Here is a 23,583-nt window from a genome sequence, read left to right as displayed (position 1 = left end):
ATCAGCCTAGAGAGAGAGGTCCTGGTGGATAACGGGACACTCATGGGCTCCATCTCCTCTCTCCTTCCCTTCAGTGTAGATCAAAGGGTGTCAAGTGGGAAGCAAAGTAGGACTGCTAACAGCTCTCAATCAGACAAGCAAGTAGAGACCTCAAGAGTTCTAGTAGATGACTAACCATCTGAGCTCACCTGTGGCATGTCACACATAGTCCCTTGACCTCTATCCCATTACACACAAAAAGCTACATTAGAGAACGGTAAGGTTGCTAAATCAATCACTAGAGCTTCATGTTTTTTGCAAATGTGACATAAAATGAAAGAGAATTCATAAAAATGAAAAACTCATCCCACAACTGTGGCTCCTATCGCTCTTGTCCCTCAGGGCTACAGGGTGAGTCCCTCTGCAACTCCATCTCCTCTAAGGCCTCCCACTAGAGTGACCAGATGTCCCAATTTTATAGGGACAGTAAGAATATTTGGGGGCTTTGTCTTATATAGGCACCTATTACGCCCCCCTCCCCATGCCCTCTCCTGATTTTTCACACTTGCTATCTGGTCAACCTACCTCCCACACAACTCCTATGGGTAGGACCCTACCCCCGCCTCCAGTGCCATCTAGCCCCCTGTGAGCAGGGTAAAACAAAATAATATGAAATTCAAAAGTAAATGAAAAAATATTTTTAAAATAACAAAAATTTCATGGGATTCTATCAATTGCTCAAAAGCTAGGATATGGTTCAACATATGGCCCCAAACCCACTAACCTACCAACTTCTGCAACACAGGAGGCAGGGGCCTGTAGACAACAACTTTCTTCACTACACAGTCCTGATGCCTCCCCAAAGCGCCATCCATCCTGTGCACTGAATAAGGCAGGGGTCCTCACCTAGCCAGTCCCAGTCTCCCTCACAACACTACTCCAGCTCCTCATCCAGTCTCTGTCTCCCCACACTGGGTCCCAGTCACCTTGCAGCCAGGAACAGCAATTGAAGGCGTAGTCCTACTCAGCCCCCCACATCCTAGGCTGGAGCACGCTCAGGATAGATGGAATTCTCTGAGATGGAATCTTCGCAGAATGTAGCTGCCAAATTCTAACAGGTCTCTACTGACTATGTGCGTATGGAGACTTTTTTGAAAGGCTTATACCTTGGTCAAATATAGGTGTTTTTTCACAGGGACAGCAAAACACACATTTCTGACACAAAGGTCACCCCTGCCAATTTCAATTCCCTGCTCCAATGTATGGAGGCACTAGTACTTCTCAACAAAACAGTTGTAAGAAAAAAATTTAAAATGGGCAAAACAATATATTTTTCTCCTAGTCTGAACCATTTAACCATTTATTCTGAAACTTTCCCAAAACATTCAGCCTGAAGCAGACACCTGACAGAAAATTTAAGTCTAAACAGTTAAACTTGATAAAGTTATAAGCAACTGAAAACAAGATCTTATAATAGAAAATGTTAGGCAATCTTAACTACAAACATTGCTACCTGTTCTGCTTATACTATTTTTACAGAGCATTGTTTTTCCCCCTGTTGGCAAGGCTGCCCCAACTTCTGAGGCATTTGCCTGTATATATAACACCCACCACCAGCTGTCTCTCTCTCTTGAGAGAGAAACAACCCCATCCCACCCCAGTAAACCATTCCATGGGGAGGGGGATGCAGGTGCTTCTGTTGAGCTTCTTAGCTGTCCCTTAGGAGCTACACCAGAGGCTTTTTGGGGAGGTGGATGTATAGATGAATCATTCTGTATTCCCACCTGGGTCTGTGGTGTCAACGGACCAACCAACATGGCTGACCCCACAGAGAGAGAATATAATAGATGAAAGGGCCTTGGAACACTTGGGAAAAGTCTAAAATCATTTAACTAAAAATCATGCTAGAAAGGACCCAATATGTTTGAGAACCGTGTTTTGAGAGCTGGTTTCTAGTTGATATGCTTTGAGACTGCTCAAGGTTGTTTTTGTTTTGATTTAAAATGTTTGGGTTAAAAGACTAGTGGAGCTCTCTGGAAAAGACAGCTGTGAGCAGCATAGTAGTTCTAAGTTGATGGACTGAGAAGTATAAAACCCAGAATAACTTGAAAAGGGCAGTTTGTCTTGTGTCTCTCTTTTTTTTTTTTTAAATTTTGCTTCCTCTAACTTTCTGCTCCAACTTAGGGTGTTTAACTTATTCAACCTTAGGTCGTAGTGTTTATCAAATATTATCAATGTACAAAAACCGGTCATACATTTGTGGGTTTGTTTGTTTTTTGCTCATGTGAGGCTATCTGCATTGTCTCCTTCCCCTGGGAGAGAGGAGGAAACTGTCAGGCTGTAGGATTTCATCTCTGATCTAGCCTTTACAACCTGACCTCAGATGTGCTAGAGAACTCTGCATATCTGAGGAGACAGCCACAACTCCAGCCTGCAGCTGGCAACAGTCACCAGCCAGCTAACAGTGGACCGTTAAAAAGAGCATCTGTTCTTTCTTCCTCTTCTACTTTCCTGTCTTCTTGTTGTTTATATTTGTCAAGTCTGGGTTTTGTTGGGGAAAGTGATCTGACAAAACTCAGTTTTGTAAGTGCATTCAGAAGATTTTGATTGTAATATTTAAGAAAGGGGTTAAGAAACAAAGCTGGTTTGGAAACTTGCAATTTTTCCTGCACACTTACTTACATTAGAAGGTTAAATATTTTACATGAGAAGTGAGCCTCAGACTGTGAAAATAACACTAAGCACTGGTTGTGGGGTGCAAGAGTAACACCTAAATAATCCATAAACCATGACATTTGAACTTGGGAGCTCTGGCAATGGAATCGTGAATCTTTCCTCTTTGAGTTGAACTTAAACCATATCACTTGTTTGCTGGTGGTTAGGTGAGGATTTTCCATAATGGCGCTCGTATTAATTAATTCCCCTCAAGAAGGCTGAGTCTTGCTACCACGTAAAACCCACTGTGGTCCTGCCTCTACCCAGAAGGAGAGGTTAACTCTTTCCCTGTCAGTCTCTATCCTAAATTTATACTCCATCATAGAAGCATGTAGCACCTCAGATTCCGTCCTAGCAAAATGGACCAGGGCATCCAACTAACAACAAGATTGATTTTAGAAAACTACATGTAGACTATTTGGAGGGCTTTCAAAAGAAGCTTCCAAAACCTCCAGGCTGGGGCCTCTAATACATAGAAAGGTTAAAATACACTGGGTTTTGCTAGTGCGTACAGAGATGCATCTTCAGACAAATGTTGCCAGGATATTACAATCTTTTTTTCTCTTTTACCAACTGACCACAGGTGCTGGAACTAGGGGTGCTGCTGCACTCCCTGGTTTGAAATGGTTTCCATCATATACAGGGTATACAGTTAGGTTCATTGGCTTCCAACACCCCCACTATGCAAATTGTTCCAGGGCACATGCAACTGACCAGTTTTTCTGTCAAGAGACAGCAAGGATCCAATTCTGCAGCCTTAATAATTAACATCTTGTCACTTTGAAAGAAATAGTAGGTGAGATACATTATGCTACAATAAGTATACATTGTGATTTATGCTACTAATGTACACATGTAATATTTCTTCTATTATAACAACTGATGGCTTTGTTAGGAACATAGGAATTGCCATACTGGATCAGACCCATGGAAGTATAAACGAGGAAAGTATAAAAAAAGCCTCAAATCGGTAGAGGTGGGATAATCTGCCTGTCATGAAGATCTTATCCCTAGTAGTTACAGAGACAACACTACGTTCACATATGGTATTAATAATAATGTACTTAATAGCATAATGTATATGGCACTGAATCAATATATATTAAAGGTAGGATGTATTTTGTGCAAGGCTGGCTGGTAACTAGTGCTAAAAATGGAACTACCCCAGGTCAGGAAATAAAGTGAGTGCGTGCAAAGAAGAGACAGAGAGAGAGAGATCATCTTCACAACCCGGCCTGCATAGACCAGTACACGGTAACATTTTAACATAAATTAGAGCTGGTCAGGAAATTGGGAAAAGTTCAAAATTTCTACACACGAATGGGAACAGGAAGTCCAGGGTTTTTTTCTTTTCGCCTACAGTGTTTTTTCATTTCCAACTTTTCCTGTCAGTTCCAACACGTTCAAATAGCAAATCGAGATACGGTCCGCACGCAGAGCCAACATCCGATTCCTAAGTACAAAACACAGCGCCCCGTTCGCCCTTGTGAGGACCGGCCTCCCGCAGGCACCGGCGGCGGGCGCTGAGGACTACGCTTCCCAGAGAGCCTTGCGTAGAGCTGGCCCCGCCGCGCGGCGAGCGGGCCGGGGCGGGCCTGGGCGCCGCAGCGGCTCGGGGTTGGCTGGCGCTGCCGCCCGGTTTGGCTGGGCTCTGTTCCGTTGAGCCGCCGCTGGCGCGTGGGCTCGCGCTTCGGCAGGTGAGGGCGGCGCCCTGGGATCGCTGCTGGGAGGCGGCAGAGGGTGCGGGAAGCGGGGGCCTGGAGGAGGCCAGGGGCTCGGCTCCTGTCGACCCTTCCAGGCTGGTGGGGCAGCAGGGGGCGCTGCTGGGGGCGCGGGGCAGGGACCGGCGGGGCAGCCCAGGGCAATATGAAATATAGGAAATTTCAGAACTCTAGAAAGTGGAAGGTGTTGGCTCTCAATAGCCATAGGGATGTTTTTTGAGTGAAAAATCTTAAATGTTTCGCAGGTGTTTGGGTCTCCCCTCTCCTCCCCCCCCCCCCCCAGGAATCTAGGGACCAGTTTCATACAATTGAGAAGGAACTGCAAAAATACTACCCAGACAGTGGTTTCTGAACATCACTGGGCATGTCTGGCACAGCCTTAGTCATTGTTCTAGCAGGGACCCTTATTCCATACAGCTCACTAGAGAGGTGTTCCTATGATTTTCTGTCCTACCTGGCCGTATGCTCTCTGCTACTAAAATGTACACTGTTGTCACTTCTGTAGGTGGTGGAGTGAGCACCATGGATTCCTCTCCAGGAATGTCCCCCACCTCCAAAAGGTGAGTATGTCTGCAGCGATCCTCAGACAGTTCCACTGCCTCCCCATTCATTTAGCTTCTAAATTGCTGTCCTGGGACTTGCTCTAACCTCTATCCTATTGCATAGCGCCAATCTTCCTTTTCAACTCGTTACGCTGATATAACGCCAGTGTCCAATCTCTCCTATCCCATAGTGTTATTACTGTTGCTGTAAGAGTCTTCTCCTCTGCATCTCCTCAACTGTACTCTAATTCAAATAATTTAAAACCATTTTTTTACCCATAAATATATTTCTTATTTTCTCCCTTTGCTATTGTTTGTTTATAACTGTATTATTTAACTCTAAAGAAATGTCATTTACAGTTTGTGTGAAAGCTGCTATACAAAATGGTTGTATTAATGTATCTTCAGCACTCATCTAAGAGATCTGGAGATTAAAGATCCTGAATTCCTTGGGTTTCTTATATATCAAAAACCTGATGTGGACAGCAATATTGATAACAGATCCCTAGATGTTCCCATTAGTGTCACCATTACTTTGGTCTCATGCATTCATGAGGCATCTGGCTGGCTCTTGAGGTCTAAGTGTCCAGGCAGGTTCTGGCAATGGATTTGTTTAGAAAATAATTACGTAGTTAAGCTGCTTTCTTATTCTTAGTCCTTTTAGAGTTGACATCTGAAAACCAAGGCAGTCTACTCAACATGGCTACTAAGGGCCACGTTTTCAGAGCGAAGCCTGAGGTCTGTGTACAGATGCACATCCACATACCAAATTTACAAATTAATGATTCACAAAGCACAGTTTTTGTGCCAAAACTTAGAATCACAATCGCATGTGGATTTTGCATGCCGATATATATATGTGATGTTAGGGTATCCCTAAGTATCCTATTTAGGTGCCAAATACACACACATAAAAGTTTCTCTCTGTCCCTCACTGTCAGAGTGTGAGGGTTTTATTTCTGTGCAGCTTAAAAGAAAGGATGCAGTCTCCTGTTGAACCGGAACTTGTAAAATCATTTCTAGCTGCTGTTGGATCAAGGAGCAGTGATAATCCAGTAGGATGCTGAGAATGTACATTAGACTCAGCAGTCAGACATCTTTTCTGATTGAATGGAGTTTTCTTCTCTCCCTCTTCCTCTTTCACTTCAGTGCTCTGATACTGTCACCTCTGACATCTTTCCCTGCAGACTGACATGGCTTATTGGTACCTCACATCTTTTTCCTCTGAGTGTTTATCCTCTATCCAGTGTCTGTTTTTTGTGTGTTTCAGTCTAGCAGCAGATTTGTCTACTACCCCCAGTAACCCTTATTCTTTCTCTGCCCCTGCTTTTTCTCAGATTCCCCCTCCCCAGCAACCTTGTCCCATTCCCCTTGACCCTTCTCTCACAAAAACCACTACCCACCCTTTTCCTCCAACAGGCACCTCCTTTCCTACCACACTTGGGTGAGCAAACAGTTCCACACTAAAGAGACAAGGTGGGCGAGGTAATATGTTTTATTGGACCAACTTCTGTTGGTGGGAGAGACAAGCTTTTGAGCTACACAGAGCTCTTCTTCAGATCTGGGAAAGGTACTAAGACCTTCACAACTAAATACAAGATCAAACAGATAGTTTAGCATAAGTACAGGTTTCAGAGTAACAGCCGTGTTTGTCTGTATTGGCAAAAAGAAAAGGAGTACTTGTGGCACCTTAGAGACTAACCAATTTAGTTAATAAGTAGTTAGCACATATTCTAAGGGACCATTCAAGGTGAAGCAGCCTGTTAACACCCCTGTAGTCATAACACCGAAAGGGGGGTTAGTGGTTTACAGATGGTTGTAATAAGCCATAAATCCTGAGTACCTTTCCACACCTGAGGAAGAGTTCTGTGGAGCTCGAAAGCTTGTCTCTCTCACCAACAGAAGTTGGTCCAATTAAAAAATATTACCTCACCCACATTGTGTCTCTAATATCCAACACTGCTACAATAACACTGCATAGTTCCACATTAAAGCTCTTGTATCTCCAAAATGCCACACATCCTGTTTTAGTAATTTTGAGCTCAGACTGTTGGAGGCAGAGAAGATATGAACTAAATGTATTGTAGTACTACAGCTAAACACAATTTAAAAAAAAAAAAGGTGATATCCTTGAAATCAGATTTTTAACATTATCCTAGTGCAGTTATTGTGCGGAATTCAAACTTTGAGAAAGTAATTCTGCCACAAGAACAGTCACCATTGTAAGGTACAGTAAGCTTGTATGAATGAACGGCCATTGGTTCCTTCTTCTTCATTGTTTTAGCAGCATTTTTTGTGTGTGTGTTTTCCACTATTCTGTCCAGATTGGCAGCCCCCCATGTCTCCTCCAGATATACCAATTCTCCAACTCCAAGTCAGGGGGATTCTACTCCTCTCCCTTCCATCAGCGAGCGCCTGGCCTTCCTCCGTCCCTCCCGGGAGCTGCTGGAATACTATCGCAAGAAGATCGCTGAGTTTGATGAAGAACACGAGGACCTTTTGAAAAGGCTAGAGAGGTACAAAGGAACATATGATGAGCAGGTAAATAGCTTACTAGTGACGGACTACGTATATACACTGTTGGTTGGCAGAGAAAGGGTTAATACTCTCCTTTAGTTGAAGACTTAACATCGCTGACATAATTTATGACGGGAATTGCTGGGGAATGTGGCAGGACTGAGCTGAAGGGGAATCACTATGTCTTGAGTCACTAGAATTGAGTGAATTCTGGCCATCTGGTCTCCCAATTTAGGAGCCAGTGGGAAGAAATGCTGACTGTGATAAGACCTTTTGTTTTAGTTTATTGGGCTCTACTTGTGGGAAGCCTCTACTTATTGGGCTCTACTTGTGGGAAGACTTTACGCTGTTTGCGGTTTTCTTAATCTTTGAACACCGGGTTAGATGTTCACCTGGTCTGTTGCACTACCCTTTTCCTTTGCCCTACACTCCACGGTGGACCTGTGAAGAGTGAATGGTCATTTGGCCAAAATTAATGAGCGTTTTATTGGGACAGACTTTATTTTTATTGCAGTAGCACCTGGGAGCCCCAGTCATGGACCATGACCTCATTGTGCTAGGTGCTGTACAAACGTCATAAAAATGGTTCCTAGCCCAAAGAGCTTATAATCTAAGTAAAAACTATCCTATAAAATGGAGCCTCTTCTAACAAGCCGGATGATCTCCTAATGCCACACTACATCAAGCAGATGTATAGCTGTGTCCTGTAAAATTGGCACTTTTTCTACTGAGGAGGTGTCTGGGAGAGGAGTGATCACCTTTTAAAACATTATACACTGAGCTGCTCATGAATCAGCCATCTCTAAAACAGACTGAGAACCCTCAGGAGATGTAGGAAATATCTCAGTTGCACATCTGGGTCAAAAGTGGGGAAAGGCGCTAAACACTGCAGGTCTCCCAGGATCCTCTCCTACAGGAATGCTCTTCTGAGAGTTAGTTACTTCTCCCCCATGAAAACCATGATCACTGAGCCAGTTTTGTAATTGGTCAGAACACTTATTATTAAACCCTGCAGTACCCCAACCTTAACCCATGGGAGGTTTTTGAGAATAACATCTAGGATAGGTTGCTCCATCTTGTTTAATACTTCATGATCACTTGGATCGAGGCAGAGCATTGCATGGTGGAAGCTACAGTCTCCATGGGCAGGAGCTTGCTGTTGAAGTCTTCTCCAGACAAGCTGCCAATACTGCCCTCTGCTGGTTAAAGTTTAGTGATCCAATTTAAGAGTCATTTGTGAACTTGGAAGAATTAGTTTCAGTAAATGTTGATAAATTTATTTCAAGGTACACACACAAACAGATGAAAAAAAATATTTCCATCAATGATCAAACTTTACAGATAAGCAAATTAAGAAAAATGCCACTTGAGAACTTATTAGAATTTGATTTAAGGCTGTTTACTTTGTATGTTTTGACATATGATAATTGATGTTTTAATGGTTATAAAGCTTTAATGTTTTGAATCTCAATGTCTGCTGTCATCAGTGTTGTCTGACGTTCCCCATTCCCATAAGCTCCAGCAACTGTGGAAAATTTAAAAGTGATAAAAATTGAAAAAAATGCTTTACAACATAATTTTACTCATTCCTGAAAACTTAAATTGATAAAAAATAAAATTCTGTAGTATTCATCAATTATAAATAAAAACAAAAATCTACCAAGGCTAGTCATTTGACACACTAACAGCTGCTAGTTTTAGATGCAGACTCGGGTCATCTGAGGCAAAAGATGCTCTTTGTCTCTGTTGTCAGTACCATTTTACATGCCCTGTTTTCTCTCCATAGCACAAACTACAGTGGGAAATGCGTCAACGGGAACAGGAGATTGCCGAGTTACAGACGGCTTTGAGTGACATGCAAGTTTACCTCTTCCAGGAAAGGGAACATGTGCTGCGCCTCTACGCTGAGAATGATCGGCTGAAAATCAGGTGCAGGGCTGGAGATGGTGGGGGGAAGAGTTTTCTTCGCTGTTTCTCATGGGTAGGTAGTGTTTCTGGAAGCCACATGAATTAGTAGAGCCATCTTGAAAGCTTTTTGTTCTGTGTCTGTACAGCAGATTGCACAGTGTCCTGCTCTATAACTGCAGCACCTAGGCACTATAGTACAAGTTGTTATTAATCTCGCTATGGGTCTAAAGTCAGTGAAAATAGCAGGTGTGCCACACTTCTGAGGATCAGGCCCAATGCAATCCTCCCAAATGCTGAACTGGACAAAAGAAATGCTGCTGTTGCTCCTCCCTTCTATGCAGATCTACTGTACTGACTATTATACAATTATTACAAACTTCCTTTTTTAAAATGTGAAATGACTATGCTGCAGGACTCCTAGTCTGCTGTACCAGAGAAACCAAGGATCTTGCTGCAGAACACAGGCCCACAAAACAGGGACTTGGTATAACAAAGAGCGAAAGTTTACCAACGGGTCCGGTTCAATCACAAAATCACCTACTTCAGCTTGGAGGTTCTGGTTTAACTCAACTTGACGTGAGCTTGGCATAATTCTTTAGCTGCATTTCTTCGATGCAGTTTTAGAAGCAGGAAACTCATAGAAAACACAGACCAAAGAGGGTAACTTCTCCGTTTTCCCAGTGCTACCTGTTTTGTCTTCTGGTCAACACCCCCTGTTTGTCTGTGTTAAGGTAATGAGCCTGAATAGGCTCAGCTGCACCAAATTAGCTCTCAGTAGCACATGCCTCTCTAAGATGCTTCTGAACTCTGGATGGAAATTAATCTCAGCAGTTTTTGGTTGGCTTGATGGGGTCTCCTTTTATGTGTGGTGGGTAGTGTTCTTGTGTACCCTCAAACCCTGTATATCCTAAAACCCTGTATATCCATCACATTCCGGATTATCATAGAATCATAGAATATCAGGGTTGGAAGGGACCTCAGGAGGTCATCTAGTCCAACCCCCTGCTCAAAGCAGGACCAATCCCCAACTAAATCATCCCAGCCAGGGCTTTGTCAAGCCTGACCTTAAAAATATCTAAGAAAGGAGATTCCACCACCTTCCTAGGTAAAATTGTGGTGGAATATATGAGCTTCTAAGGCAAAGGAGGTTTCTCAATCTTCTGAAAAGCAGAATAACTACAGGATTGAAGTCTTCCTAACTAGGTCATATTCCCCCTGGACTATGAGCTTTTATTAATAAATTCACGGTCCATGTCCTTTCAGTATCTGCCATCCCTATATAAGCCCATGTACGACTATCAGGCAGTTCTAAAAGGGGAATTCCTCAGTGCACCAGCAGAATGGAAACTCCTCCCATGCATCTTCAGTGTTAACTGGGTCTCTTGCAGTCTGGCTTAAGGACAACATTGTCTCATGGGCTGTGACCATCTGAAGAACAGGTTAGAGCTGCTCGTTTAACTACAGTAACAAACCTCTAGAGAGAGTACAGGCTTGATGTATTTTGGAATAGAAATGTGCTGATGCTTCTCCATGAATTCCAGGGAGCTAGAAGACAGAAAAAAGATTCAGCATCTCTTGGCTTTGGTGGGAACAGACACAGGAGAAATTACGTATTTTCATAAGGAGCCTCCACACAAGGTAAGACCATTCATTGGGAATGCCCGTTTGCCACCTTTCTGGCAGACTTTGCTTTGGGTTCAGCCCCTAGAAGCTCTACGCAGTGAGTTGCCAGAAAATGTGGATGTTTGAAATTCAGCTGGCTTTGTGTTGGTCTGATACACACTGTAATAAACTAGCGCTGGGACTCGAGACACAGAGTGAGGCCTTCCCACTGTCTTGGTAGTTAGTGTTGGGAAATCTGGGTTTCATTTCCTGCGCAGGAGAGCTGCAAAGGAAGTATGTTGTCCTCCAGGAGAGTAAGTGTGCCAAGTTTCAAGAGTGGTGACTCTCCGCAGCATTGTATAGGGGATCTGAAGTTGGGTGTATGTAGTCCCGTTTGACCAGAAAGGTCACGGCTGTGATGCACGGCATGAAGGGTGGGCAAAAAGCAGGGCCTCCCATGATGTGAGGGTGCAGAGTGAGACTTGAAATAGTGGGCCAGATTCTCTACTGTTGTCTAGTCCCTCCTGCAGGCTGCCAAGGTGGTGCCCAGCAAGCCTATATAGGCTTCTTCTATGTATGTAATTGCCTATTCATTTCTTTAAGTAGTGTGTTGCTTGTTTTGGGGCTTGCCCATGCAGGCTGGGCTTCTGTCCCCCATCCTCTCTCCCCCACCCCTTTTATTTATTTATGTATTATTTTGTTTTTAATTTCCCGCCAGAGAGCATGATTGGCTCCCGGTTGTGTAATCTGCTTTAAAAAAAAAAAAAAGCTTTAAAAGGCTGCTTGCTGCCATCTTCACTGCTCAGGTTGTGCAAAAGTCCCGGAAAGCAGCCCTGAATTTCCTTTGTGTGTGGGAGCTTTCAGTTGGTTCGGATAGTTTAACTGGCCCTGGCAGAGGCAGTGGGAAAGGGACATGTCCAAAGCTAATTCCTTACTGGCATATTTGTGTCTTGGGGGATTGTGGCCAGCTGGTGCAAATGCTGGAGCTGGAGCCATTGCAGAAGCACCATGAGAACGAGGGAACTGTATCAGCTCCCTGATGGCTGCTTTTTCTTCTTGCATTGAGTGGATCTCCGCACACAAGGTAGATCTGGATCAATAGCTGCACCAAGCAGTTAGTTCTTGCCTTTGATTTCTTCCTGGGTTTAAGTGTATGGGTATACGTAGATTTGTTATACATATGTTTCGCAGTGCACCAGTTGGCAAGAGGGTAAGTGGAGGAAAAAAAGCACATTGTTGCTCTTCCTTTCCCTCCCACATCTGAATGCTGGATCTTCTGCTAAAGGCCTTGTCAAGGTTCCTTCCCCACTCTGAACTCTAGGGTACAGATATGGGGACCTGCATGAAAACCTCCTAAGCTTACTTTTACCAGCTTAGGTTAAAACTTCCCCAAGGTACAAATTATTTTACCCTTTGCCCTTGGATTTCCACTGCCACCACCAAACTTTATCTGGGTTCCTGAAAAAACGTAGTTTGGACACGTCTTTCCCCCCAAAATCCTCCCAACCCTTGCACCCCACTTCCTGGGGAAGGTTTTGGTAAAAATCCTCACCAATTTGCATAGGTGACCACAGACCCAAACCCTTGGATCTTAGAACAATGAAAAAGCATTCAGTTTCCTTACAAGAAGACTTTTAATAGAAGTAAAAAAAAGAATCACCTCTGTAAAATCAGGATGGTGAATACCTTACAGGGTAATTAGATTCAAAACATAGACAATCCCTCTAGGCAAAACCTTAAGTTACAAAAAAGACACACAGACAAGAATATTCATTCTATTCAGCACAGCTATTTTCTCAGCCATTTAAAGAAATCATAATGTAACACATACCTAGCTAGATTACTTACTTAAGTTCTAAGACTCCATTCCTGTTCTGTCCCCGGCAAAAGCATCACACAGACCCTTTGTTTTTTTCCCTCCTCCCAGCTTTTGAAAGTATCTTATCTCCTCATTGGTCATTTTGGTCAGGTGCCAGCGAGGTTACCTTTAGCTTCTTAACCCTTTACAGGTGAGAGGAGCTTTCCCCTGGCCAGGAAGGATTTTAAAGGGGTTTACCCTTCCCTTTATATTTATGACAGGCTTGATCCTGTTCCCATTGAAGTCAGTAAAGACAGGACCAATCCCCAATCATTGAGAACTATACAATGGCGGAAGAGGTGGAAAATGTGATGTTCAAGCAGCCCCATCGCAGTGGGCATCTGCTCTCAACACTGATATTCCTTTTGTAAATGTCCTTACCTTGCTCCTGCTGCACCGATGGGCATGCTGCTCTTTTAAGTCTCTTCCCACCCTTCTAGTATTCATTCTTGATGCGTGGGCTCAGAGAACAGAATGCAGAACGTTCAGGTAACAGATCTGTTTTTGCTCCTGTAGGTCACCGTTCCTCAAAAACCAATCAAATCGAGGGATCCACATGAACGGAGCAATACTTACACTTCCAGAACAGGTACCCCAAAAGTGACTTTCCATACCAGCCAAAAGACAAGTACTTGGAGGGTGGCTGAATATCACAATAGTGCTGGATGTGTGAAAAGCGTGCAGTCGCCATGAGCTCCCCAAAGCCAGTGCTAGAATGTTTCCTGCCGTGACTTCTGCTGGAAGATGCTGTGGTGCAGTAGCTGCAAGCTCTTCCTTTCCTTCAGGGCAGCCAGCACATCTACAATATTCCCTGCTGGGCAAAGTCTCACGCATAGGCTCGGAGAAAGGAGTGGAGTAGTTATCTCAATTAATCTTGTTCTCTGCAGCAGGCACTAAAAGAAGCACATCAAAACCAGCAGCAAAAGGAGAGAAACCAGAAAGTCCTGACAGATATCACAGAGACAATCAAACACTCTTACTGCAGGTAAAAAAGCATTTACTGCTCAACAGATGCAACTTCTGCCCATGCATGGTGTGACACGGGTGCCTTCACTGGAAATGGCAAGGTCAGGGCATGCTGCAAAAGGGAGAACAGATTTTTCCAAAGACCGGTGGTTAACACTCACCAACCAGTCACAAACTGCTACTGATCCCTACATTGGTTATCAAGAAAAAGGGGGGGGGGGAGACATGGGAATCACACAGCCCCCTTACTGCATTCCAGTTCTCTGGCTCCCAATCAGCACCTTGGTCCAGTACGAGGAGTTATATCAAAACTCTGCTCACATATACAAAATGTTCTTCTGACCTGAAGAGACAGCCACCTTACCACGTCAGTGTAGGTTTGGATCTTACCCAAAATACCACCCTGCCAGCAAATCCTTTAGTGTCTAAAACTAAAGATTTATTATAAAAGAAAGAACAAGATGAGTTGTTAAATGGTAAAGCAATTTGGTACATACAACAGACTACAAAGTCCATATTGTATCAGGTTTTTAGCAGTGTTGGTGAGTGTGCTGGCTTGAAAGTCCCTCTAGAACATATCCACAGCTTGGATGGGTCGTTCAGTCCTTTCTTCAGAGCTTCAGTTATAGAAAATTTACTCCAGAGGTCGGAAGCGGAATTGAAGACAAAATGGAGAAGATTCATAATGCCTTTTATATTCTTTTGCCATGAAGCTTGCACTTCCTGTGTTCCAAACACAAGTTTCACAGCACATGGAAAAACTTTAGAGTTTTCTGTCTTAGGCATGCCCATACATGGCTTCCTGGCTCATCAGGTGTGGTCCCTGATCTTTTAATGGGTTTATTATACAGCTGATGTCCCTTGATGGGCCATCAAGCAGGCTAGGTGATGCTTATGGCAATCTGTCTGGGGGTGTCATCCAGATGCATAACACCAGTTTGAAATACAGATATATACCCTATATATCTATAACTCATAATACAAAGGTGATACAGTTTGCCAAGTATGATAATCTGGTTTATGTTTATAACATTTTTGCAGTTACATCACATGGCGTATCTGATCAGATTCCTTGCAATTTTATAATATTGGTGTTCCACATATTCCATACAGCGTCACACATGGGTTTATACAACAGCCAAACATGCTGCTTTCCTATGCCCTCTATCCTTACACTGGGCATGCCCATCTCCACTTTATGCTTCCCTGGCAATGCCTCCCACTTACTCCCAATCTATTTAGCTCTCTCTGCAATGGATTTACAAGGGCAGTAAGATTGGCATGAAACAAGAAAAGCTTTTGGGTGATGAGAGCCCCAGGGCTGCTCTAAATTGCAACAGGGGCCAGAATTAGTGATGCACAAAAGTGACTTAAATTCACCTTTGCCCCATCACTTTCCTTCCTGTGCCCAATGCAGGAAATGAATGAAGAATCTGGCCCACCTTCTGTAAAGTGTGCCTCTCACATGGGATAGGGAAATCTGTTACAGGAAACTTCTAGATCTCCAAAGTAGATTGCTCCTAACTTCAAGGCCTGCAGAGAAATTAGACCTATATAATATAGCATTATAGGGCAGGGGGTGTTTTCTCACTGTGTCTGTGCCTAACCTGGAATTTAAACAGGGCTCTCAAGCAGCATGCCTGGTGTATGATCTCACTCTATGCCTTCCCTGTGTGCCAATCCAGGTGGAGGCCCTGCAGGCTCAGATGGAAGAGCAGACCCGGTTATCCAAAGAGCAGCTTGATGCACTGCTAGAGGACAGGCGGATTCACGTAGAGGAAGTGCAGGTCCAGCATCAGAGGGACCAGGACAAGATCAAAACCCTGACAGATAAGTGAGTGCAAGAGAATGGTTCTGGTTTAATCGTGGCAGGAAACCCAAAATATAAATATCACCTATAGGTTTGCAACCTAAGGGCTTGGCTACACTTACATTTTATAGCGCTCTAACTTGCTGGCTCAGGGTGTGAAAAATCACCCCCCTGAGCGCAGCAAGTCAGAGCGCTTTAAAGCGCTAGTGTAAATGGGCTCCGAGCGCTGGGAGCCGGGCTGGGAGCTAATCCCCTCGTGGAGGTGGGTTACCAGGAGCGCTGGGAGAGCTTTCTCCCAGCACTCGCGCACAACCGCACTTGCACTTCAAAGCGCTGCTGCAGAAGCACTCCCACGACAGCGCTTTGAAGTTTTCAGTGTAGCCATGCCCGAATAGGCAGAAAAGCAGAGTATTTGGTCAGTTGCTTTGTATGTAATTGATTGAATAAACTAAAAATCCTCTTTCATCCCTGGAGAACTTGGCCCTTGAAAGTATGCGAGGGAAGCTCCTGGCCTCTCTCATCCCATGGCCACTCCAACTCCCAGTGAGAGTACAGGTGAATGATGAAGGGAATTGGGGAAGGCAGTGATATTATTACTTTAGTTCAATCCCTGTCTTCAGGCTCCATCAGACTCAAAACCTGCTGTATGAGAGCACGCGTGACTTCCTTCAGCTGAAGTTCGATGCACGAGCCAATGAGAAATCATGGATGGCAGAGAAGGACTGTCTGTTGAGGAAGCTTGATGTAAACAGGGATCAGCTTATCATCAGCAGGGAGCCAGAGAGAGAGAAGAAGAAGAAGGAGAGAGACATCAAGCCGATTTCTCAAGCAGAGAGTGAAATGTGGAAAGCACAGAGTGGAGAACTCAAGGTAATTGCTGTTCCCTTGGAAAAGAAATCCACCTGTTTATGGATGGAGGTTTGAGAGAGTCTAGGATTGGATCTCACCATGGTACTTTACGGAGAAACTGATGTTCCCTGTTTTAGAGCGGGAATTCTCCATCCCAGGATACATTTGTTATGCTGACTGAGGCATAGAAAGATGCACTTTACAGGGAATGTTGTTGCTTATTAACTTTAAAGAGAAAATGCTATGAAGCCAGAACTCTGTTAGTTTATAATGGCGCTTCACGGGGTTTTGTCTCACAAGACTAATATCCCCCCCTCCTTCCACACCCAAAACAAGCATGTAGCTCCTCAGCTTGTTCCACCTGCCAAGTGGCATATCGTTGCACAGCTCTCAAGCTCTTTATTAGGACTAGATATTTCCAAGCATGAAATGGGCAACCATCCTTTGGAATAAATTCTGCTGACTGTTTGTAGTAAGAACACTCTGTGTTTTGCCTGCTGTTGTGAGAACACTGCTTTTTTGGGAATAATGCCACTCACAATTCTGCTGCTCCCATCCAGCTGTCAGGTTTTTTTTTTTTCAGCCACTAATGTACTTGAAGGGAGAACCATGGGAACTTGTACTGCCCTCATATTACATGTACCCATAATAGTTTACTAACCACAGTATATACCTGAAGTAATTCCTTTATCCACCATTGAAATGCAGCCACCTCTGAGATGGAGAGCAGCAATCAGAGGTGAGATGGGGAATTTTTGACTGAGGACAGTGGGACCAACCCTTGCTTTTTTTTGTTTTGTTTTTTTTTAAAGGGTTGTGGGTTCTAATGACTACATGGTGGCTAGAACCATGTTTGTTTTGTATTTTAATGTCTCATCTGAACAGAGTTGATCCTGTAATTTGAAGGAGTTTTGGCATTCTTAGATCTCTAATCTTTCTTGTCTGGCTACCTGCACCAACTCCAATTTCTAGGGTTACTCATTTGGTTATTTTCTGTCATGATATCTCCACCAAAGAGCACTCACAGAGTTGTGACAATTTTCTTGCGTCCCACCTTTGTTCTTTAGGGAGGGAAGTGCTGTGTGTACTGGCTACCTGCCTCCAGCATCTATTAATGCTAATTCTTTCTCCTGGGCTCCAGTCCTTACAGGAGCAGCTAACACAAGTGCATCGATTGGCAGATATGTACCGAGAGCAGTGTGTTGCTCTGGAGGGTGAGCTGGCTAGAATTCGTGAAGAAGGAGATGTTGGCCGAGAGCTTTTCAAGGTAACTCCTCTGTCTGCTGCTGCGGGATGGGTTTGCAGCCTCTTGGGGCTGTCTGATTTCCCCTTCTCCATATTCATGTTTGTTTGATGGTGCCCTTCCCTTCAAATTCTATTGTGCTTTCCTATCCCCAGGAGCGCTCAGAGAAGATGGGGAAGCGTTTGCGGCTAATGACCCAACGATATGAGGCCCTGGAGAAACGGCGTAGCATGGAGGTGGAGGGCTTCAAGAATGACATCAAGCAACTTAGACAGAGGTTGAAGGACATAGAGAAACAGCTCTTCAAGGTAATAATTGATCATCTTTGGGGCAAGGGCTGAGATGGTATTGGCCCAGCGGGTGGGGGGAGAAGTGTCAGGGTTGAATATTCAAATCTTTGGAGCCTAAGTTATTGGAAATTCCTGTTTTTTCTTACTTGGGCCTTTAGAGACTTGTAACATATGGTACCTTTCAGTGTTATGGAAAGTTACAGGTTATATGTATATTGTGAAGAGAAAAATATTCATAGTTGTTAATTGAATAGGCATCCAGATTACTAGAGATTGGTGTGATTATACAGTGGATGTAGTTAAGGCACCTAGTTATGCTACTTCTTTAAGGCTTTTCATCTGCTATCTCCAAGCACTTTACAAAATCTGATTCTCCCAACACAATTGTGAGGCAAGTAAGTATTAACTGCAGAAGTATATTCTGTATGGAGTGTTGCAGACCTGTTTGGCTTTTCTCCTGACAGTTCTAGATATTGATTCTGCTCTTAGTGAAGTCAGTGAGAGCTTTGTCATCAAGCTCAGTGGGAGCAGACCTGAGTACTTGGTGCAAAGAATTAGGGCTCAAAGTGCAGAAGTAAGTTCAGCTGGTCATACATTGAATATAATGACTTCAGGAATATCCTGCTTAGCAAGGGTTATTCAAATGATACCACAAGAAATGGTTAACCTGCAGAAATTAAGAAAAGAAAAGGAAATGGTTAATCAAATCCACGTCAATACCTAGTTAATTATTTCATCCTAATTGTATTGTCCTATTCTTATTACATCCATGACCACAAGGGGGTGCATTAATAAAATACAACATACAGGCTAGACCAATGGTTCCCAAACTGGGGTTCCGTTGGGGGGTTCGCAGAACGTTACAGGGGGTTCACCAGAAAAATTTCACTAATGGCGGCCAGAGGACCCCGGACATTGGAGGCAGCAGGTGGGACCTGGTTGCGGGGCCGCCAGCCCGAGCCCCAGCAGTCTGCGGGGCTGGCAGCCCGAGCTCAGTGAAGCTCAGTTGACCGGGGTGATCGTGGGGCTCCTACTGCTGGACCCCACTGGAGTGCGGAGCTGGCAGCCCAGACCCCGGCGCAGGGCCAGTAGCCTGAGCCCTGTATGGGAAGGGCGGCAGCTGAGACCCCAGGTGCGCAGGTGGCAGCTCAGACCTCTGTCCTTGTCAGACAGGGGAAGTTGGCATCGAAGGTAGAGTGAGCAGGGGCCACGCTGTATGTGGGGGGTGGTCCAAGCTAACTTGTCCCTTGCAGGGCACCCTCCTAGGGACGGACCTTGTGGCGGAAGTAAAGCTGTTTGGAAAACAATCAAACTGAGTGTTTCAGTAATCTTCATGACTTCCTGGCAGAACATAAACTTCAGTTGGATCAGTGCAATAAAACCAATATAATTGCACACCTAAAAGGACTTTGCACAACTTTCAGGGAATACTTTCCAGCTATGTCAGGCGATAATGACTGGATCTGCAACCCTTTTGAGGATACCACTTTCTCAACACCGATATTGAACACTGAGGAAAAAGAGAAATTGATTGAGATGTCCTGTGATTACGAACTGAAAAGGAGTTTCAGAAATCTGTCATTGATCAACTTTTGGCTGAGTTTAAGAAATGAGTACCCCCTTCTGGCAGAAAAAGCTGCTGTAGTTTTGTTACCATTTTCAACAACATACTTATACGAGAAAGCGTTTTCTTCCTATGCACATCTGAAAACCAAATACAGAAACAGACTTGATACCGAACCAGACCTGAGACTTTCTTTCTCCAGTGGTTCCAGACTTCCAAGAGTTATGTAGAACAAAGCAAGCGCATCCATCACACTGAGAAAATATACACATAAATCCCTGGAAATATTCATTTTTAGGAGGGGGTTCACAAGATTTTACAATTTAGTGAAATGGGTTCGCGGGCTGTTAAAGTTTGGGAACCACTGGGTTAGACATAACAACCATGATCCTAAATCATTCTGGTTATTCTACATCAAAAAGAACTATTCGATAACCAAATGCAGTCTTCTGCCAAGGCAAGAAGATATCCTCACTACCACCTGTAGAGGATGTCTCCTGAGACTACGATTGAGACTTAAATACAAAAAAGCTGGGTAATAAATATATAATTTGTCACATTTTAATGAGTCCTTTTAAATTATACTGGAAATGATTTGTTAAACAGCTGACCATTTACTGATACGTTTCAGGTTACACTTTAGAGATCCCTCTTCCATTGCACTGGTAGGACACCCCCATGATACTAACAAGACACTTCCATTATCTACACTCCATCCTAGAGCTTCGTTCCATGTATGATGTCAGGGCAGCTCAGACACACTGGTTGTAGTTCCCCTTGCTAGGTACAATGAATCTCCTTGGACAGGATTGCTCTCTTCATAATTTTCTCCAGATCATACACCACATACCAAGTCTTTCTGGTTTTTTTTTTTCCTCTCTCTAGGTGACCATGAACATTGGCCCAGACCAGGACCTTGCAATTCTGCATGAGGTCCGCCAAGGGAACAGACGAACAAGGAAAATTCAAGGGGAGCTAAGAAACCTAAAGGCAAAAATCTATGGTTTGGAGAACGAGTTACGGATCTGCTGACACAGATGTATGACCCAGCACAACGGTGCACAGAACATGACCAGTGCTAGACTAGGAAGGTCACATTCTCAAGGAAAACTTCCATAAATCTGCTTTCCAGCATCCTGTGACAGAAGCTTAAGAACACGTAACCTGCTGTGAATCAACAGTATATCAGTGTGCTGTGGGGCTTGGATAGTTTGTGGAATTTAATGCTAGGTTGCGGGGGGGGGGGGGCATTACTTTCATCTTAGCATGCCTTGCTCTACTACCTTTCCTAATCGATGAGATCATTTGTAGATTGTATCGAAGTCCTCTTGTAACTTATATAATGTTTCCATAGGACATGGTTACAGCCTCGAGGCACCTTCACCTACTATGAGCATAGGGCAAAATGTACTGTTGTCCAGAATGCAGCCAAACACAACAAAAGCTACATGTGTAACTAATAATCATGGAGAGGAACTAGTCCTCCAGGACTCAAGTGTTCTCTCCTGTTGCTGTTCTAGAAGTGAGGGACTGTATAAGGCCCTGTTCTACAGTAATGGGAACTGTATTAAGAAAAGCAGTTTTTAAACAAAGACAAACCCTAACCCTAAACATTATTATGATGTCTAATGCACCCAGGACATAATTTGCATTTTCTAAACAAGATACCTACTTAATCTAGAAAGTGTCTATTTAATTCTGCCTAAACACTCTGAAGTCCTATATATCCAGGGCAGCATAACCGTGTTTTCAAATTGCTTCTCTTCCCATGATTCTCTGCCAGCCTGGACAGGCCAGAAAGGGAAACATTCACATTATGAAGCTCTTTCTTTTGTGAGATCTCTTCTCAAACCTCCACCAACCTTCTCTTACCCCCCACTCCAAAGCTGTGTCGCCTCTAATGCCTTTTTTCCCTCAAAGGTCCCACTCTAGGCACCATCAGTTCATCTCCCCCAGTGGTGGAAATCCTGATATAGACCAGCCATTGCCCTTTTAACTGCCAGTGTTGTCTAACCCTACAGCTCTGAACAACACAGTGGCTAAACTACTAGCAGCCACTGGCACCTCTCACTGCTGAGGGATGTAAATGGGCAATAACAATGGTGGAAAACTTCTGAAGGAGCATAAAGGCTAGAGCAGTTGAGGCCAGAGAGCTTGTTGTTTATACTATAAATACAACCCTGGTTGCATGACCCTTGTCCCCAAACCCTTGTCCCCAAGATGATTTCAGTTTGGAGTATCGGCTAGACCTTAGCAGTAGTTTGTAACTAGTCTAAAGCCTAGTTGTATTTGCAGGGTATACAGTCCTTTATTTGTAATCCAGCATATTGTAACTTAAACTCACCACCTTACTTCTTCCTACACACAAACTAAGGGAAGAAGACTTACCCTGTTTATAAAGATGTCTCAGTGCCTTGATAGAGTTTCTTGTTGTAACTCTATACCATTCTTGCCAAATGTGATGCCAGAAAGCTGATCCCTTTCTGGGATTTCTGGCATACCCCACCAGGGCCATGAATTTATTTTTTTTTACTGGACAAAGAATCAATTTTTGTGATTTTTATTTTTTTTAATTTTTGTAATCCAGACTTTTACAATTAAAAATGAAGTTGGAAGATTCCTTGTCAAGGGGTTCCCTTTCTTCTCTCTTTGAAGGGTGTGGCTAACACAGGTGCCTCCTCCCCGTTCCAGTCAGATCTACTGCTAGCACTCCTGGGATAACTATAGCCAACCTTAGTCAGGCTGGTGGGTGGTAGCCAAAGTGGGTCCTGGCTCATACTGTGTGTGAGAGGAAGGTGAGGCAAAGGGTCCTCTTGCACTGGTGCATTCTCTTTGTAACAGGCTTGCTGTGTCTGACAATACCTGCAAATTAACCAGGTGAGTGGGGGCATATTCCTGTGGGTAGAGGTCCTAATAGTCTCACCTTACTAAACAAGAGTTCCCTTAAGTCAATGGGAGTTCTCATATGCTCTCACTGTGAGTTAGGATATCAAAATCTGGCTCCTGGTGGTCTTACTGCAGCACACTGTGTAATGGAATATTAACTGCTTGTGCTGCAGCTTCCACCTACCTTAAGTTTTTGCTCATAAGAAGTCAGCACAGCAGTTTCCTGAGCTTTGTCAATTTGTCAAATTCCTCCAAGTTAAGGAATTGCTCATCGCGTTTGATATTTGCATTTCTTCACATGACAGCCAGTAGATGCACGTTGTTTAATCCCGGGTTATTTAAATACATGTTTCTCTCTTCACAGCTCCCTATTTCCAGTACTGAATGTCATGTGAAAGGCAAAACCCAGCAGCAAGGCAATGGCCCTGTGCGTACGGCAAAGCAAACCTCACGGTACTGCTGTGCTACCAAGGCATCTATCCAGCAAAACCCAAGTGCTGCCCAAGCTAAGTGAGCTGTAGCTCACGAAAGCTTATGCTCAAATAAATTTGTTAGTCTCTAAGGTGCCAAAAGTGCCACTCCTTTTCTTTCTATTTTCAGTGTGTCCCTGGGACATGAACCCCTCCCCGCTGCAAAAGTTATACTAATGTTGACTCTGTAAATCCCTTTCTTTATTTTGGAAACTGTCATAGGTCACCTCCAAGGGCAGAAGGCACAAAGTGTTACTTTTGTTTTTCCTATATCTGATAAATTCATGTGATGTATATTTAAAAGCATTGCTTCCAATGTCCGTTTCCAAAACAAACCAAGCCAGGGGCCCAAAGCTCAAAAGTGACTCTAAATAACCGATCACTGTGCCACTGACAGATCTCAAAAAGTAGTAGCCAATGGGGAATCATCATCAAATGGGAGTGTTTCTGGTGGGGTTTCATGGGGAAAGGTACTAGGCCAAATGTATTTAACATCGTAATCAATGGTCTGGAAGTAAATATAAAATTACTGCTGATAAAATTTGCAGATGACACAAAGTCTGGCGGAGTGGTACATAATAAGGAGAAGGCCATCAGACAGACCCATCAGGACTGGTTGGTAAACCAGACCCATTCAAGCAAAATGTATGTTATTACAGCCAA

General features: G+C 43.8%; 1 protein-coding gene across 4 annotated transcripts; it reads left to right on the top strand.

The window, feature by feature from the left end:
- Positions 1–4,253: 4,253 nt before the first annotated feature.
- Positions 4,254–22,183, top strand: CCDC77 (coiled-coil domain containing 77; the record flags this gene model as incomplete). Of its 4 annotated transcripts, none has more annotated exons than XM_084636820.1 (12): positions 4,254–4,391; positions 4,921–4,975; positions 7,282–7,498; positions 9,261–9,403; positions 10,924–11,020; positions 13,359–13,431; positions 13,733–13,827; positions 15,494–15,642; positions 16,239–16,488; positions 17,609–17,734; positions 17,866–18,018; positions 20,450–22,183. In XM_084636820.1, the coding sequence occupies 11 exons, from the start codon at positions 4,938–4,940 to the stop codon at positions 20,594–20,596; spliced, it is 1,488 nt and encodes a 495-aa protein (XP_084492946.1). In that variant the 3' UTR covers positions 20,597–22,183. The 4 variants fall into 4 exon arrangements, with proteins under 4 accessions (XP_084492946.1, XP_084492947.1, XP_084492945.1 ...); XM_084636821.1 differs by having other exon boundaries at positions 4,255–4,391; positions 7,309–7,498; positions 13,730–13,827; XM_084636819.1 differs by having other exon boundaries at positions 4,255–4,391; positions 13,730–13,827.
- Positions 22,184–23,583: the final 1,400 nt, after the last annotated feature.

Source organism: Lepidochelys olivacea (genome assembly GCF_965140295.1).
Source record: "Lepidochelys olivacea isolate rLepOli2 genome assembly, chromosome: 1".
NCBI lineage: Eukaryota > Metazoa > Chordata > Testudines > Cheloniidae > Lepidochelys > Lepidochelys olivacea.
The sequence above is the reverse complement of the archived record's forward strand: the minus strand, read 5'-3'. Positions and strand labels throughout refer to the sequence as shown.